Here is a 12,568-nt window from a genome sequence, read left to right on the forward strand (position 1 = left end):
ATGGTTGTTGTAAACATCCATGGGTGCATTTCACACAGGAACTGCTTAATGGTGTCAATTGTGCAATATATAAATAAATATAGGCTAAAGAAGAGGTCTCAAGTTTTAGCCCACAGGGATGGGCACAGTGGCAGACTTTGAAAGCCCATGGTATAGATTAATCATGATGCAGTTTGAATGGGCTCAAGACTACAGACATAAGCTTCCTGACAATTCCTGATAATTTTGTTGGACCCAGTCTGAAACATGTGGTGTGAGTGGCTCAAGATTCACCATGAAGTGTGACATTAACAGTTAGAGGGAGTTAAGCACATGGCGAAGAAGAGAATAAATATACTGGCATTGATTTTTATAAACAACAATTTTTACTCACATACTGTAAAAAGTATACAATTTTGAATATTCACAATTTATCTTGTTATGAACTTCATGTGTTATTACAAGACTTTATTTAAAGGAATTTACCTGATCAAAATGGCAGGTTTAGTCCACATATGCAAATTGAACGGAAGAACACTCATACAACATTTTTCATTCTCATGAATAATATTACAAGTGAAATGTAAATGTGTACATCTGTAATGTAAATATTTCTATTCCAGGAAACAATAAACAATAGAACAGTAATTTCTAAATTCCCACTGAACTGCTCGGTGCAATTGGAAACAGGCTGCTGCATAATAAAATTAGGTTGTTCTATTACTCTTCGCCACACTTTGGCCTTAACATGACAGCAGCTTTTACTCAGGCCAGTTGTTTAGTCTGAACTATGATCAGTGGGCAAAAACTTGTCTCGAAATCTGACCTCAGCTTTAGGCTGCTAGGTCAGTAGGTCGCCTGTCTTTTTTTAGGGTTTGAAGACTCATAACAAGAAAATATTTTAAAAAGCTGAAAAGATTAAACACTCGCCTATACTCTTCATGACCTCACTTTAGGTTTCTGTTATATATAAACTCCCTGTTGGTGCATGAGTGGAAAGTTTTACCAGCAACCTTTTTAAGGCAAGAAACTTACTTTACATTTAATTTTTCACCTCTTTTGTGATTTGTGATTTTGTTTCCTTCAGAGCTGTATTGATTTGTCGATTAGTTGATTGACTGAAGATTAATCAGCAACCATTTTAATAACTGATAGATTATTTCAATGCCAAATATTGTCTGGTGGCAGCTTCTCTCTCTGTTTTATGTGATTGTACACTGGATTTTTTCACAATTTTTTGACATTACATAAAATAAATGATTCATCGATTACTAAAAAGAAATAAAGAAAATAATAAGCAGATTAAATCAAAAGTGAAGCTAATTGTTAGTTTCGACCTTAGTTTCACAACTCCAATAATACTAATAATTTGTGAATGCAATCACATGTCACATCACACCTTATGACAATAATGTAACTTTGCCAGGAAATAAAGGCAATGAAATGTTGGCTGTGATGGATCGTGTATTTCAGGGTTTCAGCTCTCCGTAAGTTGATTTTCATAGGTTATTAAATAAACGGAAACCACCGGCTGCCTGGAAGGTAGGAAATCAATTTTAAAACTTCAGGTTTGCTTTGGAAAATGGTCTGCAATAATGTGAAGTATATTCACTCTGTAGTTAATGATCTGAAACATACAATACCACCAGTGTAGTCCTCGAAGACCGTGTCCTCTCTTGATGTGACTCACACACCAGAGGGAAGTGAATAAGTTGTAATATGAGTTCAGGTGCAGTGGTAAGGAGGTGAAAGGGTGCATGTGCATGTTTGTGTGAGTATCTCTCCTCCTTACACATGTGTGTGTTTAGAGAGCTGGTGTTGACACAGACACAGCCGCTCCATTGTCCTCCTCCATCTCTAGTCAGGATGTTTGAGGGACGCCTCATCGCTTGGCTCCCTCTAATCTCTGCTGGAACCAAAAACCCTGCGGCTGGAAGGCCTCGGCCCTTGAGGATGCTGTCAGCAGCAGGACAAGAGAGGCACAAGGCAGGGAGCATAGCTGGGAAGGTTACTGTAGAAAATTATGGAGCAGTCAATTATAGATTTCTCGTGAGCTGTTTTAAAATTGCAGGCAGTAAAATAACCCATGGGATTACACTAAATCCACCAAGTAATCCTCCGATTTAATAGCTTTTGATTTAGTTTTGTATTTTTAATATGAAGTTTGAATTTTAATATAAAGATATAAATGAAGTTAAACGAACAAGTCCCTGAACTTTAGGAGACATAGCTGAACATTATAGTGATATCATCCATCAGCGTTATCACCCATCATTTATTCCATTTAAATGTTTCTTCTTCTGTGTCTTTCCTCTATATTTGACGATTTACAGTTGCCATTTTAATAATCAAATTTACTGTAGCTCCATGACATGTATCCTGTTACCTTGGCAGCAAGGTGAAAGAAACACTGAAACACAGAAGGGCCGTTCAGGAACCCCCGGAAATTCAATCCAGATCAATTAGCCTGAGTAGTGCAATGGTAGTGCTAGCAGAGAGCTTTAATGAAAAACTTTTTTGCAGCAGAGTTTGCGGTTTTGAGCCTGAAATGCTCGATCTTTAGTCATGGCAGAGTGACAGTCAGCATCTGGAATTTGCTCAAGCAAGTGAACTTGAATCCAGGAAGGGCATGGGATCCATCTCAGTGACCTAAAGTTGACTTCCTTTTCTCCTTTCATGGCTGAATATTACATGAAAATGTTTTTGATTTCAGTCAGTTTCAAAGAACAGGATTTCTTTTAAAGACCGAATGGAAATTTAGTTATGGTTATCCATTGTGAGGGACCAAGCTGACAGGCATAGATGGATTTTCTATAAAAGAAGGTTTCATTTAACCAAAAATGAAGAAGGCAGTTTCCAAAATACACCAAAAAGTTCTGAGGTAGTTAAAGAGAAGTATAACAACAGAACTGAACTTTTTTAAAAGATGATGATAGTGTTATTTTATAGTACCTTAACTATAGCAACCTATAAGTCACATGACTGACCAATGCACTCTAAGGCTAGATAGCGTGTGTGATGTGTTATCATTCCCGTGTAGACATGGAAGGAAGGAGAACTGACAGAAAACACTGCAACAATTTCACTGACAGGTTTCGCCAATGGCCTCACCGGAAACGTGTCCTCTCCCACCGAGAAAGCAGTGCTGTTTTCTTAATTTCAACTGCTCTCAAAGATTAATTATTCAATTTAAGCGTCGGGGCTGATAATGTACAGTAGACTGAGTTTTATCCTCGAGGAGATGGAGGTTGCCCCCAGGAAAGCGATATAAGTGGATTCATTTCAAGATGCCTGTTCCTCCAAAGACTTTATTAGATTTAGTTAATGAGAGAGCAAGGCAGGCTGACTGGCTGAGCGCAGGTTGGGGAGCTGGAACGTAATTAAGCCGTGAGTCTGACGATGCCACTGTTATACACTTTGATTAAAAACACGTTCAACAGCTAATCTCTAACAAATTAAAGCAGCTACATCGTTTGGCACGGTCACCTTTGGTTCTCTCCTCAAACGAGAAAAATCTCGATTTCTTTCTGTCTCTTTTGCTCACACCACTTCTACACCTTCTACCCCCCCCAAACCCCGCTGCACCCTCCCTGTCTGCACCCTAATTCTCCATGGTAAGTAGGTGTAGCTACATGCCTGGTCCACCAGCCTGTCCGTCTGTCTGAGAGGTAGTTAACCCTTGTTGGTTTTATGTCTTCCATATGCCCTGCTGGGGCCTATATGGCTGGACTGTGTAATACAGGAGAAGCCTGTATATTTCCAGGCCAGCACACACAAGTCTTCTTGTCTGAGCTATAATGAGTGTTAGTATAGATTTCCTGTGGCTCAAACACTAGGCTTAATTGACCTGAACAGCTCTGAGTGACTTGGCACCTCCCGTCTCAACCTTCCCCTCCTCCCTTACACCCCCCCCACAAGACCTTTCTCTGGGACAAAGAGGCTTTGTCCCTGGGCCTGCGCCACAGCGCTCTAAACCTTTGTTGACTGTTTCTGTCTGACAGAGCAAATAGCTCTGGCCTCCTTTTGTTTATTGTCATTTTTGAAGTTTGAACAAAGTTTATACAAAGCCCCATTTTCTGACGTTGTATGCTGCCTGCAGGGGGAAAACAGAGGGAAGAAAAGAAATGGGTTTATTGTTTGTAGAATTTTTGACTGTCTGCTGTTGTCTGACCTTTTATCTTCTCATCTCTCTCTTTTCTCTCTTTCTCCCTCCATCGCTCGCAGGGATCACATATACACGGTGGACACAGACACTGCCAACAGTGACGAGATCTTTTTCAGTAAGGTGAGTGAGACGTCTGTCTATTTGAGGACGTGTTGTTCTCAGCATGCTGTGATTGACAACGTAACCCTAATAACCTGGCTCTGAGTGCCACTGTCTGTTTATGTGTGCACGTGGGTGTATATGTGTGCCTGCCAGCAGTCTTACTCACCCACTCACCGGTGTGAGCCTGCCGTGCTCGCCGTGCTGACCCCGTTAAGAAGATTATCCAATCAATCAGCTAGCAAAACGCCTGCGTCATTCACGCTCATCAGTGGGGCAGCAGGAAGGTCTGATGGGTGTGTAACGGAAGCTAAGCGGACAGTAGAGGAAGTGAGGGAAGAGGAGGAGGGGAAGTGGATAGAAGAAGATGGATCAGGAAAAAAAGAGGGGAAGAAAGGACAAAAAAGGGGGAAAGGTAAGATGAGATGAATTGCAGAAGGACGAGAAAGACAAGATGGATGTAGCCGGGAGGAAGACCCAGATTTCAAATTATTCAAAAAGCCTCTCATATTTACATAGGCCCTCGGCTGTAATAACCCACTCTCCATCCCATTCCAACCACTCCTCGCTGGCATCACTTGCCCTTAACGTAATGCATGCAAACAGAATTCAAACAAGGCCATTCTCATGTATACAACAACCCGCCTTTCTCTCCACCTCATCCACTTCAATGTCAAAGCCCGGCGAGTGGGTCTTAATGAGAGCAGGCTGCAGATGAAAGGCTGGTGGGAGACGCGCAGATTGATTGATGACTGTGGGTCTTTAATCAGTGGCCGAGCTCCAAACATGTTGTACAACAGTGGCGGGTACGCAGGTCTGAACCAGCGGCTCAGTGCTGACCCTCAGGCCACACAGGGGAGGGACGAAAAGTGGTGTGTGTGTGTGTGTGTGTGTGCATGGCTGGATACCAGATATAACTAAGCAATGACTGATAAGCGTGTGTGACAATGAAATAGGGCTTATAGGATTTTGTGTTTGTAGTTGACTGGCAGGTATTGGCCAGCGCTGACCTATAGGCCAAGGCAATGTATGAGTATGTGTGTGTGTGTGTATGTGTGTGTGTGTGTGTGTGTATGTGTGTGTGTGTGTGCAGAAGGATGGACAGCCTATCAATCCACAGAAATGAGCTCCCAGCTCTGAGGCGGGATCTGTCCTTGGACAGACTCTTTTCTGAACCGGGGTCAGCATCGTATTTCCTCCTCTCTGGGAGAGAATTAGAAGTTCAAGGAGGTAAACTGATCTCCAATCAGGGCTTAGAATAAAGTTCACCTCAGAGCACGTGCCTCATTAGGGGAATCAATGATGGACAATCTCAGATGATGATTATTGATCAAAGTATAGATTGGTTATTGAGCTCTATAGTGCCTTCTGTTTTTTTTCCCCTCTCCTGAAGGTTTATCTTTGTTGCTTTCTCTTCCTCTCCCTTTCTCTCATTTACTTCTCTCTTTATTTTACCAGAAAATGACATGGAAGTCCAGACAGGCAGATGTGGACACTTGCAGAATGAAAGGGAAGCATAAGGTAGAGCAAACACTCAGACTTCTGTGCTTACACCCTAACAACATTTATAGAACAAATGTCACCCTATTTCTTCACAAAACACTTAGCGAATCACACTTTATACAATGCAGACAAGGGGTAACAGATGTAATTTCTCACAGTCTCTGCTTCCTTCTCAGTCTCACACACACATTAACAGACACAGAGGACCCTGCAGGTGCAATAAAACATAACCTCCAGTAAATGTAACCTTCTGATATTGCAATTTATAGAGCACATCAGTGAGAATCTCCATATCAAATAGCAGCACAATTGTATTTCCTCTGGATTTACTGTAAGTTCTGACAAACTGTGCAAAATGAATAATGATTTCATTTTTGCTCTATAAAGACATGGGAAGGTGCATTGAAAATGCCTGTAAATATCACTTAATGTACCATGAGGAAATGCTACATAACACGATTGTATGCTTGATGTTTGTTAGAAATGCCTCTCATTTGTGTGTGGAGCACTACCTGCTGTACTTCAAAAGAAAGAAAAAGTAACATTTCGTTTCAAAAACTGCATGTGGCTTTCAGTGTAGAAGTGTCTATTATAAAAAGCACAAATGTCACAGTAGGTTTTCTGTTTTTCTTTCTCTCTTTCTTTCTCTCCTGGCTCCCTGAAGGACGAGTGTCACAATTTCATCAAAGTCCTCCTACAGCAAAATAACGACACCTTGTTTGTTTGTGGAACAAATGCTTTCAACCCCTCCTGTCGAACCTACAAGGTAGGGACACACACGCTCACACACACACACACACACACACACACACACACACACACACACACACACACACACACACACACACACACAGATAAACAGGTCTTTGGTGCTCTTTTCCGCTTTTTTGACCTCACTAATCTTCACTCTCACTTTTTCTCCTTTCCTCCATCACACACTCATACACACACTCAGGGATATTTTTCACATGCAACTTCAACCATGTGGGAGTTTAAGGGTGGGTTGAGCTATGAAGGGATGGACATAGATGGATGACTTTCATAACTCAGCAGACCCTCCTCCTGTGTCTTTATCTCCAGGTGTGCTTTGACACGCTCGATTTAGAAGCAGAGAAACCTAACTACCTTCCTTTTTGCATACACACTCACTTACTCACACGCGCACACACACTAAAGTGAAGGGCTGAAATCTGATTCAGCCCTCTCCTGTAAACAGATGCCTTGCTGGCCGTATTCAAGCGGGCATGTCTGGAATAGTTTCAAGATTCCTTCAGTAAAAAGCAAAAGCACCTTGTGAAGATGCATTCTTATGACCTCATGTCAAGAAAGTGCACAGGTAGACATAAAGATGGACTTGATGGACAAAAATAGAGGTGTCAAGAAAAGATAGACATTGGAGAAGAAGAGAAAGGAAGATTGGCAGACAGGGAAGCAGATGGACAAAAAAAGAAAAGAAAAACATACTCACAAAAAATAGATTTGAAGGCATACAGGCAGGCAGAAAGACAAACATAAAAAGCAGACGGGCTGTCATCAAACTTCTGATGAAAATGTCCCAATTCTTTTCTTCCCTAGTGACATAAATCTGATGTTTTTTTTATGCCTTAGTGTGAAAAGTGAGCAGCATTGCCATTACATTGAGTAAATCTTAGCTCATTCACAAGACAATTCTTCTGCAAGCTGCAGGAGCTGGACTGACCAATACATACGGGAAAAAAATTGCTCAGCTTAATTGGTAATTTTATTCAAGTGTCAGTGTGAGCTGTCATCCAGAGAAATCAGGTATGAACACATTGTACAGGCAAGAAAGAAAGAAAGATATAGGAACAATCACATGGACAGGCAGATAGTAAGAAAGACGGGAGGGCAGACGGAAAGACTCAGCAGAGGTTCTGTCCTCAAGGATGTTATTGTTCGGTTTGTTTGGATGTGATGCGATGGTCACAGCACATCTAGATGTTATCTAGGTGGCCTGTGGGGAAAACTCCCCTGCTTTGGTTCACTAGATCTGTTTACCAGAGAAACAAGACATCTCTGCTTCGTTGCCTTTGTGGTTCGGCATGCTAAGCACACAGAGTGGACGTCTTTCAATTCACTGGCTCCTCCTGCGGGGAAAGTGGAATTTATGTCTCTGCATTTATCAGGCGTGGTTAGTTTTTATAGGTCCTCCGGTTATGGTTTAAGGTTTGTGTTTTAGCTGCTACTGCGCTGATATTGCTGCTAGTCTGGTAAAGTTAAGGGGAAGTGTTGTAAAACACAGTGAGGCCTGGTAAAAGCAAACACACGCACGCTTGCCTGTGAATAAACATAAAAATCATTGTCCATAAATTACTGCACATGATAGGCAATGTTAACTCAAAATGAATGAGGAATGTTTGTGGAAAGAAATATTTAGGATGTTTTCGTGTTACAAATTTGCTCAGTCCAATCAGTCTTAATATATTTTAGTGAAACAGTTTAACGTGCGTCCAACTGCCCCTTAAAAAATAATTCCACTGACTACACTGAAATTATTTTAGCTGAATAAAATAGCATTTTTAGACCGGAAATAACCGGATCAACATTATATGTCTAAATAAATGCCAAGGCTGTTAAAAGAGTCAGATATTGACAGCATTTAAAATGTTGTAAGAATTAACACGGATCACTTGCACACAAACATGCAAATGCCCATACAAATGCCTGCATGGGCACATGTGTAGGGATGAAACAGAAGTGTGTACGCACCCACACAAATAGTGACAACTGTGCAAACAGGCAAACACACACATTTTACAAAATCACACACACACTGTATGCTGGAAGGCTGGCAGACTCTCTGGGCAGATACCAGGCCTTTTGATGGCGTGCTGGGTTCGTCCACTCTGCTTGGTCAAAAGTGTGTGTATGTGTGTGTGTGTGTGTTTGTGGTTAAATCCACCTTGGCCACAGTTTGCCTCTCCATCTCCCCAGTGTGACAGCGCTGAAAAGAGCTTCTGTTTCGGGGCCAGCCTCATCCCACATTAATCAACAACGCTGCAAGGGCGAGCGGGAGGGAAGAAGGGATGGAGGGGGAGTAGGAGTGGAGGGAGACAGAGGGGGCAGGGAGGGCTCCCGCCCAAACCAGCAACACCCCACGCTGTCTTCTGTTCCAACACCTTTCCTGCCTGGTTACCTCTTTATTTTTACCTCTGATTTTAGTGTTTTTTTACAAACCTACCAATTTTCTCTCTTCATTAGCTTCTTCTCGTTATCTGCCCCTTCACCTTGTGTTGGTAGTGTCAACACAAACACACACACATACACACACACACACACACACACACACACACACACACACACACACACACACACACACACACACACACACACGAAAAAAACACAGACAGACACCTTGGCAGCCATGGCACAGACCTCTCCCTCGGCACCTCACAGCACCCAACTACCCTCTCTTCTCCTATTCATCCTCCCTCTCGCCTCCTCTCCTGCCAGCCTTAATTCCTCTCCCCCTCCATTGCTCCCACCACTCCGCCATCTTTCCCTCTGTTGCTTTCTCCCTCTGTCACTCCCTTGCTGTGCTGTAATAATAAACAGCCCATCCAGCTGGGCTGATATATGGCTGGAGTCGGTTTCATCGCCTGTTGCCGGGCGAAGCGGGGGGAATCAGAGGGGAGGCCTGGAGGCAGTGGGTCCCAGGTGATGCATCCTCGACTTGATACTGGTGGACTGAGATGTACTGGGAAATTTCATCTGTGCCAAGTCTTTGTATTTGAAATATGATTAATGCACACAGAGGGATTTTTTGTAATCAACAAGGTGAAAATACATCCACACATGCCTTATATACAAACAGCTTTTCCAGGAGCTGTTTGACTGACATAATGGTCATTACAAAGAAAGACAATGGCATAAAACATAATTCATTAATATTTGTACAACAGTAAGGACACATAATTAACCCAATTATTGTCATATTTTTTGTTTACCATTCTTGTTACAAAAGATCAATCCTTTTAGAAGTTGAAGGTTTAGATAAATGGGGTTCTTCCTCTGTTGGCTAAAATAACACATTTCTTTCAACAGCTGCAAAGACTCCAGTTTCCTGCTCTGGTGTAAAAACTGGTCAGGGAAAGGGTTCATCCTCCCAGGGCTCAGAAACAGGTTGCAGAGAAATGGGCCATGACTATTAATCTCCCAGGGAGATGTGTCCTTGTTTGGTTTACACAACCGCTTCTGGCCCAGGTGTGATCTTGTGCTCTTGACCTTTATAGATGGTGAAGGTTGTGCAGGTGGAAATATGGACTGAATACAAAGAAATGTGTGGGGACTCAACACAGCTGCAAACTGCAGGACACCCATCTGAAAATGTATCAATATGCTAGAATCTGTAAAAGAAAGATTTTCCTTTTTTCCTTTGTAATGATTCATCCATCAGTGGTTTCCCATTATGATACCAACAAGTTGGTCAAAATCATAAATCCGAACCAGGTAACTTCTAATATTAATTTGGAATCGCTGTCATCCCAGAAATTATATTTGCATATGGACATGCCTCGGAAAAAATGCACTTCTTATGATATACAATAAACAAGGAAACTGTTTCAAGCAAACAGTTAATAAGTGGGACACTGGCTCAGTTTACCCTAAATTTGTCCTCAGGAGGATTTCACAAATCCCTCAGCAATGATAAATAAAGCCCATAAAGGACTCATAAAAACAACAGAGACGCAGAAGCAGAACATGTCCCTCACCCCGAGTATTGAAGCTGATGCTGAACCAATTATAACACTCCTGATGGGCATGTTTTGGATCTACATTGTGTTTGTCTAATTAATTAGCATATAGCCTATGGAAAGCACCAATGAGCTGTTGTAGTAATTAATTCATCTAGATACACAGCACCTCGAGCCAAGGTTACTGTACATTTGTCTGCTAAGCGACAGTAGATCCCTACAGAATGTTGTTAAGGCAGCGCTGACGAAGTGTGACAGCGCTACTGTTCCCTTCCCATTACTTTGAATTGTGTTTCTACAAAGCTGAAGCACTTCTTTATTTTTCGCAGCTAGTGGAGTTGACAGCGTAATACAGGTTGCCTGGTAAACAATCTAAAGACATCAAATTTTCTTTATGGTAATGTTTAGAAATGTTGTGGTTCAGCGTGGCAGTTTTATGGGTTGCTATTGCCTATTTTTAAAATATTGGATATTGCTTTGGACAAGGCTAACAGGAGCAAGGGAACACTCGGCTGTTGTTTTTCCATACATGCCAACTTGACAGGAGACAAGAGCTGTACGTATATCTGCGGCCGAGCTGGGAGTGTCCTCCTCTGCTCAAACGGCAGGAATAGATCGGTGACAGCCAGCCAAGTCCAGAAGACAGAGGTCACTGCCTCGGTGAGGGGATGGGGGGGGGTTGGGGGTAGCTGCTGTGGCGTGAGAGATATGCGAGTGTGTGTTTGTGATGTGTCAGAGAAGGAGGGAGTGTTTGGGTTAGGTAGCTGACACAGAAGCTGCTGACGTTTCAAGCTTAACCGAGTTTCCCTGTCGCTCTGTACATCCAGACACTCTGATTCAGTGGACGCACCTGACCTTCAGCTACTCACGTCCCTTATGATTAACTCAGCCTAATCTATAATTACAGTGTCCCCTGTCTAATAACAATATATATATCTTCTAACCAGCCTGCTTCCGTATATTATGCTCCTATAATTTCTGAAGAAACAGTAGGAATGAGAAATCGAGAAATGTGCTGCTGCTGGTGGTTCAGTGTTTGTTGTAAAAGGTCACTTGTAATTTTCTCTGCCAAATCAGCCTCAACAATTTCTCTGGCAGGCTTTTCCAGCATTGCGCCGGAGTGTGTGTGACCTTTTTAGTGGGCAGATGATAACCGTTTCCGCCGAGACAGGAATAGAAAACAAAATGACCTGTTTAGAGACCAGAAAAGGGCGGCGTAAGCAGTTTGCAGCCTTGGCAAGCTACGCTTCTCTTTGTCGAGAGAAAGGGAGAAAGTGAGGAAGCGAGGAAGTAGAGTAAGAGAGAGATAGAAACAGAGATAGAGAAGAAAAATTACTATGTATTGTGAACTCTGAAGGCAACAGTGTGTTCAGTAATCTTTCTTGACCTCAGCTTCTGGCCAGCGCAGTATGGCTTTTCTTCTCTTCTGTCTTGTGTGTGCCTGTTTGTGTGCATCTCTGGTAAGAGAGTGTCCTAAAGCATGCTGGGGAAGACAAGCCAACCCATGGTGGGATGATACTGACCTTTCACCCACATCTGATACTCCACCATGCCCCTGCCAATCGCACTGCAACCAAACTGGGCACAAAACAAGAAAATCTTGTCTAAATTCCAATTCACAGAGATCCCACTCAGCCCTAAACTAGACCAGTAGGGCTTCTTCAACAATGGACTATGCCTTAAAATAGCTCATGGAATTGGGACTGCTGAGTGACTGAATGACAAAATTAGCTAAGTTTGGATAAGCTACCCTCCCAGTGCTAAGAAAAGACAACTTTTATATTGTCCTGGTGCAGAATTAAAACAAGGATGTCTTCACCAAATCAGGGAACAAGTCTTGCCCAAGGGAAAGCTCTTAACACAAGACACAAGTTGAGGCTGCAAAATATAAAATAATGACTACTGTATGATCTACTATTTAAAGACTACTGTGGTTTAGCACAAATTTCTCACATTCCCCGCTCAGGGCCGTGTGCTCACCCACTTTTCCTCTGCCCATTTATTTCCTCTTCAAAGCAAAAGCTCAGACTATAGAAATCAGGGCAGGGAAGAGCACTGCAGTAAACGGGTTAAAGATCTCTCTTGAGGGTTGTTAAAACTCTTCTTTAAC

At 42.4% G+C, this 12,568-nt stretch overlaps 1 protein-coding gene across 4 annotated transcripts in view; it reads left to right on the forward strand.

The window, feature by feature from the left end:
• sema6a (sema domain, transmembrane domain (TM), and cytoplasmic domain, (semaphorin) 6A) overlaps positions 1-12,568 on the forward strand; it is a 103,018-nt gene that overhangs the window by 52,427 nt on the left and 38,023 nt on the right. For all 4 annotated transcript variants that reach the window (XM_051422230.1, XM_051422229.1, XM_051422231.1 and 1 more), the window contains 3 exons: positions 4,204-4,264; positions 5,702-5,764; positions 6,411-6,512. In XM_051422230.1, coding sequence (XP_051278190.1) covers positions 4,204-4,264; positions 5,702-5,764; positions 6,411-6,512 — 226 coding nt within the window. The remainder of the gene's footprint in view (positions 1-4,203; positions 4,265-5,701; positions 5,765-6,410; positions 6,513-12,568) is intronic.

Source organism: Dicentrarchus labrax, unplaced genomic scaffold, assembly GCF_905237075.1.
Source record: "Dicentrarchus labrax unplaced genomic scaffold, dlabrax2021, whole genome shotgun sequence".
NCBI lineage: Eukaryota > Metazoa > Chordata > Actinopteri > Moronidae > Dicentrarchus > Dicentrarchus labrax.